Below are 7,662 nucleotides of genomic sequence, written 5' to 3'. Positions count from 1 at the left end.
AGGTAAAAGATACGAAATGCTGAACCATATGGTTCACTGTGGTTCTGTTTATAAGGTTGCACCATTTTAGAATAAAGGGGAATATATTTTCCCTCTAATGTAAGAAATTATTCCTAAACTATGCCATTCATTCAGTATATGCATTATGGACCAACAATGTGTAGGTACTCTTTCAGAGATGCAGAAGGAAAAAAATGAACATAAATTATTGCCCTAATAGACTTTATATTATAGTGGAAGGAGACATGCAATGAATGAATGAATTAGACATGGCATAGTAGAAATAATAAATACTATATGAAAAACGAAATACAGAATTATAAATTTTAAGGAAGTTTAGGGACACTACAATGAGAAACTGGCATATATGCAAAGATAAATTAATTTTTCAGTCATTTCTAAGTTAATTTGATTACTATTATGAAGTCTATTGGAAAACAAGATGCTCTTAACAAATTCCTATGATCCAAATCATGTTTCAATCATGACTGCTAAAGGCTTAATTATATTCTTCTAAAATTAATATACTGAAGTCCTATCCCAGTATCTCAGGATACATTTGGATACAGAGTCTTTAAAGGGGTGATTAAGTTAAATGAGGCTGGCGGGATGGGTTCTAGCCCAATATCCCTGGCAGTGATGCTGGTAATGCATCACTAGTGGTAAGAGATGAGGACACAGTACTAGACAAAGGGAAGAAGCTGTGAGACACAGGGAGAAGCCATCCATCTAGAAGGCAAGGAGAGAGGCCACACAAGAAACCAACCCGGTCAACATTTTGATTTCAGGCTTCTGCCTCCAGAATTGTGAGGAAATACATTTCTGATGGTTGAACCAACTAGTCTAGTCAACCTTGATACAATAGTCCTGGCAAACCGATACAGAGAATGTGAAAATATATGAACCCAGCCTAGTACTATGTTTAACATGATACAAGACTATATTAGTTTGAGTTTAATAGCAACTCAGTATCTTTCACAAAGTCCTTACTTAGAATTTAGATAGACACTTCAGCTTTTCCATAGTCATTCTTTTCATTTTAAATTACATTAAGATTCTTAAACCCAATGGTTCTTCCATAAGGTTTTTTTTTGTTGTTATTTAGAAGTTTTGGCCCTAGGAGACATGCACTTGCCAGAGAGAATGAGACAGAGAGATAGTGAAAAGGAAAGTGAGAAATCACCCCCAAGGGGGATGGTCATGTCACAATCCTTTTTCCTCCATTCTCCTCACAGGATCTTGGGCACTCATGTACACAGATCTGGCATGGTTTTCAAGCCACCAGGTCCAGGACTTGAACCGTAATTGGCCATGTGGAGGTCCAGCAATGTGTAACCACTATGACATCTGCTGGTCCCTGGTTCTCCCATATATTATTAAGGAGATACAGTTCAACAAAAATGTTAAAAGGACTTCATGACAAAAAATAGGATGCTTAAGTAATACGTAAACTTGCAGGATATACAAAATATTTATTCTCTATTTTTATCAAGATTGTTAAGCTTACTGAAGTTTACTATGCAGGTCATAGTTTTCTAGAAAGTCCATATACACAAGCAAGCAGAACTTAACTTTCTCATATCATCCCCTCTTCCCCAGTTATAGAAAGAGCTTCATATGCCCTTGATGTAGACCTGAATAACTCTGTGGGGAATAATGTACATATATGTAAAAATAGGTTTCAAAGAATTTTATTTTCTGTTCTTCTTAGATTTTCCAACTAGTGATATACATTAATTTTAAAAACTAAAAAAAAATAAATAAATAAGTAAATGAATATACTTACGGGTCCTATTAATTTAGATGCTTTCTCAAATTCTTCATCCTCTTCCATTAGTGCTTCTATAGTCCCAGGCAAAGAATCTATTTTAATTAAAAAAAAATACAATCTGATATTGCTTAATTTTTTGCTATAAACCTGTTGTAAAAAGGATATTACAGTGATTAAACTGGTTGTTGAGAAATTATAACATCTGTGAGTTAAAACAGAGTAACAAATAATATTTACGTAGCTTAAAGACAACTTATGAGAAATGATTAGTATCTCTAATTTAGAAGTACACAAGAAAATCAGGCATGTGCAAGAACTGCCATTATCTTAGTTCTTTAAATAAAGCAACACTTCTCTTGGTATATTTTTTAGCTTACTGTTGTAGCATATTTAGATTTAATGTCTTCTTTCTGTTTTATAATTTTATATTTATTTGCTTTATCTATCAACTGTCTTCTTTGGGGGAGGGTACACAATTTAAATATCATTCTATGTTCTCTCTTTTCATTTGTTTTTATTTTACTTTTTAAGGTTTTTGCCATAGGGTGCATGTGCTCTTTAGAGAGAGACAGTGAGAAGGGAAAGTGAGAAATAACCTCTGGAGCAGGGAGTGGGAGAAGGCCATACTCCAAACCCTTCTCCATTCTCCTTTCAGAATTTTAGGTATGCACACACACATGCACCTGCAGTGAATTTCAAACCACAAAGTTCAGGAATGCAACCAGGATCTGCTATAGGGAGTCCAATGCCTTCATCATTATGCCACCTGCTGGCCCTAGTACCATTCTATGTTCTCTCTTTTAAATGAGATGGAAAATTCTAAAAATTGTTCATAGAAGGGTATGTATTATTAAATAGTGGTAGGTTTTTCATTTCAATGTATCAAGCAAGAATTTGAAATTGGAGCTGGCCCTTCATATCTGAGAGTTCCATATCCTCAGATTCAACCCAATTTAGATAAAAAGTACTTGAAAAAATTTAAAAATAAAAACAATACTAATAACAGTTATTTATTTTTAAGGTAATCTTAATTCATTTAGTTTAATCTCCACATATTATGAAGCAACCTGAATTAATAACTACTAAGGTAACCTGTCAAATTCCAAAGTTTTGACATATAGTAACAGAATAAATCAAGTCAGGAAGTCTTGCAAAAAATTAAAATTTCGTGAATGAAAAAAGATAGCAAGCCATCACAGATCACAAATGACATACAAAGAATATTTTAAATAGTTCAAAGTTATACATTCTGGATGGGTGCTATGCAGCAGATACATAGGAGCCACAAATGTGAACCATTCTCCTAATTTTCTAGTAGCCACATTTTAAGAAAAAGGTGGAATTAATTAAAATAATACATTTTAATCCAATAGAGTCAAACTCAATGTAAAAATTTATTGAAGCATTGCATCATGACTTTTCTTACGACCCAATATATTGCCTTTACACCATATTAGGTATTATAAGTAATCTAGAGATAATTTAAAGTATACAGTGGGATGTGCATAGTTTATATACTACACCACTTTATATTAAAATACTTGAGAATTCATGATTTTGGTTATTTATGGGGGTTCTGAACCAATCTCTCATGGAAACCAAGGGACAACGATATTTAGTTTGCATATATTGACTAGTGGGTAAATAGTGACTGTCAAATATGTGAATAAAATAATGCAACCCTTTTTATATGTCTGCCAAGTTAAATAAACTATAACAAGGCTTTCTATGGGTTATAAAGAATTCTGTGATAAGGACAGACATATGAAGCAACTAGAAATACTCTATACTAGAAACTATAAACTACCTTTAGTGAGTTTGAACTCCCTGTAAAATCAATTTTATTTAAAAATTAAGAGGATTTTAAAATAAATTTATTGTACTTTTTATTATGTGAGATAGCTATATGAATTCCTAAAGATTTTCCTATAGATTCATGTGAATAGAGAAACAGGTTTTCTGTTGCATAGAAGTGTACTCTGGAAAGAAAATCTGAGCATTAAATCTGTCAAACTCTAATGGCCACTGAAGATGAGGGAGACAAAGGGAAGCTTAGCAGGAATCTATATTCATAGCTTTTGGTATTTTCTTTTTTTTTTTTTTTTGAGTTTTTTTGTTTGTTTGTTTTCTATAGGGCTTGTGCGCTCGCCAGACAGACAGACAGAGAGAGACAAAGAAACAGAAAGCGAGAAATCACCCCCCAAGGGGGATGGCCACACTGCAATCCCTTCTCCTCTGTTCTCCTCTCGGGATCTTGGGCACGCATGCACACATGCCTGGCATGAGTTTTAAGTCACCGGGTCCGGGACACAAACTGCAGTCGAATACAGGGGAGTCCAGCGACATAGCCATTACGCTAACTGCTGGTCCCCAGTATATTCATAGCTTTTGAATCATGGAGCTCTTCCTAGCTATGGTAATTCAGGATTTTACATTCAAGTAGAAAAGTTACTAAATCCCAGGGTACTCAGTTTATCAAGATGTAAATGCAGATTTTGTTTTAATACATGGAAAGTCTTCTACCATAAAACTGACTTTGGGAAAACTACCTACTTTAATTTTCAAGCTATAGATACATTTTAAAATTTCACCTTTCCAACAGGACATAGGTATTAAAAAGACATAGGATAAAATCAGGAAAAATAACGAGAATTATGCAAGTTCAATAACAGAAATATCTTGTGAAGAATATTTGAACACGGGCCAACTCTATGGCACAGCAGTAATATGCAACTCTAGAGTAGTTGGAGTCCATCTGGTGACTACAACATGAGTCCCTGACTAGATCAGACTGACCCATGCCAGGCATGCACGTGAGTTCCCCAGATCCCACAGACTGGAGGACTGGAGGAAGGGGATCACAGTGTGACCAGACTCTGTGGAGGGTGCTCTTTTCTCTCTTCTTCACTCTCACTCTTAAATACAAAAGCACATATTCTATCATGAAAAAAAAGTTTGAAAGTAAGGAATACTTGAATTCCTAGCTACTAGAATATAGTTGTAACGATGACAACAGCTTTTATATTATGATGTAAATTAATCCTTATTTGTTTATTTTGACAGATTTTTGCTATAGGACGGATGGGCTTGCTGAAGAGAGACAGACAGAAAGAAATCATCCCGTAGGGAGGATGGCCATACCACACTCCTTTCCCTTCCATTCTTCTCTTGGGATTTGGGGCATGCATACACATGTGCCCAGCATGAATTTCAAGTCTCCAAGTATGGGATTCAAGCCGTAGTTGGCTATGCGGGAGTCCAGCAATGTAAATATGCCATCTGGGACCAGCAGTGTCATGGCTATGTCACTGGACTCCCATGTAGTTGACCGCAGTTCAAGTCCTGGACGCAGTGGCTTAAACTCACACCGGGTGTCTGTGTGTACGTGCCCAAGATCCCGAGAGGAGAATGGAGAAGGGATTGTGGCATGGCCATCCCCCCAGGGGGTGATTTCTTGCTTTCTGTCTCTCTGTTGCTCTCTGTCTTTCTGGCAAGCACACATGCCCTATAGCAAAAAAGCCTTTCCAAAAAAAAAAAAAAATGGAAAAAATTATGCCATCTGCTGGTCCCAAATTAATCATAATTTAAGTTCAATTTAATTTAATCATAATTTGAGACTGAATAATATTCCACAGAACTCTGAGCAAAAGCTAGTATAATTCTAAGATTGATTTAGTATCATTCATGTAATATTTAATTTGTTGAAGTTATTTGGTAGGCTAGTACTAAAATAAATAACATAAAATATTTCTTCCCAGTTTACAAAGCAAATTATTTTCATATACTAGACAAGAAAATACAACTTTTTAAAGATTTGCAAAGTTTTTGAAAGTTAGAGATATGAAAAAATGTGTTTTCAAGCTCCATTCATTGAGCAGTTTATGGTTTTTAGAGGTTATTACTCTTTGATTATGTATTAATCTATCATTCACCCATTACTTGTATATTTGTGTACTCAATTATTTGACAACTACTATATGCCAGGAACTCTGCAAGGTGATTTTAAAACAAGTTGAGCTAGACTTCCATCTTCAGATCCCTGGCATAAGGGATACTGAGGCAGGGCTCCCTGCCCCAGCTGCAGCCCCAGGACCCCCATATCAGACACCCCTATCTATGTCAGCAAGTATTTTAAGTCTCTCTGGGATCCTCCTTTTTACTGAACCACCTGAGAAAAAGGAGATACTTTTCTTTGTAAACCTGAAGAGAACACTTGTCCTTGGGTCACATTGCTAAACACAACAGAAGAGAGACTTTGGCGGTCTTCATTCCACAGCAAAAAGGAAACACACTTGCTCCTATTCAAGTAAACATTCTCTTAAAAGGTATTCCAAAGGGAACACATCTCCCAATGGTTAGAAGTAGAAGAAGAACCTCAGGTCTGAATAAAGCAGGAAATATGTCTCTATCAAAAGAACACACTGACTCTCTTTCATTTCTTGAAAAACTAGAGGACATTACCAAAATGTCCGAGAAAGAATTTGGAACATTCATGGTGAACAAATACTATGAGCTGGAACAGAAAAGAGACAATGAACTACAGGAGATTAGAAAGTTCTTCCACGATATGAAGGACAAATGGACATGCTAAGAAAGAATAAGATGGAAATATTAGAGGTGAAGTCTGTAATACAGGAAATCAAAAACTCTCTCAAAAGTATTAAAAGTTGATTAGACCATGATGAAGATCACATCTCTGATGTAGAAGATAAAACTTCTGACCTATAGAAAACCACCAAAAAGATAGAGAAAATACAAACAAACAAAGACCATGAAGATAACATATGAGAAATGCTAGATTCCATTAGACGTCCTAACATCCAAATAACTGGTATCCCAGAAGATGAAGAAACTAATAAGGGCATAGAAAACCTATTCCATGAAATCTAGGAAAAAAATTTCCCAAGTCTAGAAAGGCACTCAAGCATCCAGACCTAAGAAATACAAAGGACCCCAAATAGAATCAACCCAAGAAGATCTTCCACAAGACATATCATAGGCAGACTGGCAAAGAACACAGCTAAAGATAAGATACTAAAACTGACAAGAGAGAAACTACAAGTGACTTACAAAGGTCACCCCATCAGGCTAACATCAGACTTCTCAACGGAAACAACGCAAGCAAGAAAAGAATGGGAAGATGTATCGAAAGTGTTAAGAGAGAAACAATTTCAACCAAGATTATTATATCCTGCAAGATTATCCTTCAAATGGAAAAAAAGATTAAAATCTTCTCAGACAAACAAAACCTGAAAGAATTTGCCAACACCAGGTCAACTCTCCAAGAAACCCTGAAGAAAGTACTGTTCCAAGAAAACTAAAGAAGTAGCAGCCAGAACAAAGGAGTAAAAGGCAACTAACACAATGGGTCAGGACAGGTCCAGTAACATCGATAATTACATTGAATGTTAATGGCTTAAGTTCTCCATCAAGAGACACATACTGGCTGAATGGATTAAAAAACAAAAACCCTCTATCTGTTGTCTACAGGAAACTCACTTCATGGATAAAGACGTACATAGACTGAAAGTGAAGGGTTGGTTTCCATGCAAATGGGAACCAAAAAAGAGCTGGAGTTGCAATACTAATTTCTGATAAAATAGACTTAAAAAAAAAACTGTTCGAAGAGACAAAGAAGGGCACTATATTGTAGTAAAAGGGTCAATAGATCAAGAAGATATAAGGCTTATTAATATCGATGTGCCTAACACAGGAGCACCCAAATATGTGAGGGGAAGACTGTTAAATCTGAAAGGGGAGATAGACTGCAACACAGTAATAGTAGTTGGAGACCTCAACACTGCACTATCCAATCTGGATAGATCATCTAGACAAAAAATAGGAAAAGAGATAAAGGATCTAAATGATATAATAAATCAAATGGACTTAAC

At 35.6% G+C, this 7,662-nt stretch overlaps 1 protein-coding gene across 1 annotated transcript in view; it reads right to left on the bottom strand.

Moving 5' to 3' along the window:
* The window catches only part of CUNH8orf34 (chromosome unknown C8orf34 homolog), a 526,010-nt gene that overhangs the window by 91,720 nt on the left and 426,628 nt on the right, over positions 1-7,662 (bottom strand). Inside the window, exon 10 of the mRNA XM_006150466.2 lies at positions 1,787-1,863. Coding sequence (XP_006150528.1) covers positions 1,787-1,863 — 77 coding nt within the window. The remainder of the gene's footprint in view (positions 1-1,786; positions 1,864-7,662) is intronic.

The sequence above is a fragment of the Tupaia chinensis genome, unplaced genomic scaffold, assembly GCF_000334495.1.
Source record: "Tupaia chinensis unplaced genomic scaffold, TupChi_1.0 Scaffold000288_2, whole genome shotgun sequence".
Lineage (NCBI taxonomy): Eukaryota > Metazoa > Chordata > Mammalia > Scandentia > Tupaiidae > Tupaia > Tupaia belangeri.
This window is presented reverse-complemented; position numbering and strand designations above follow the sequence as displayed.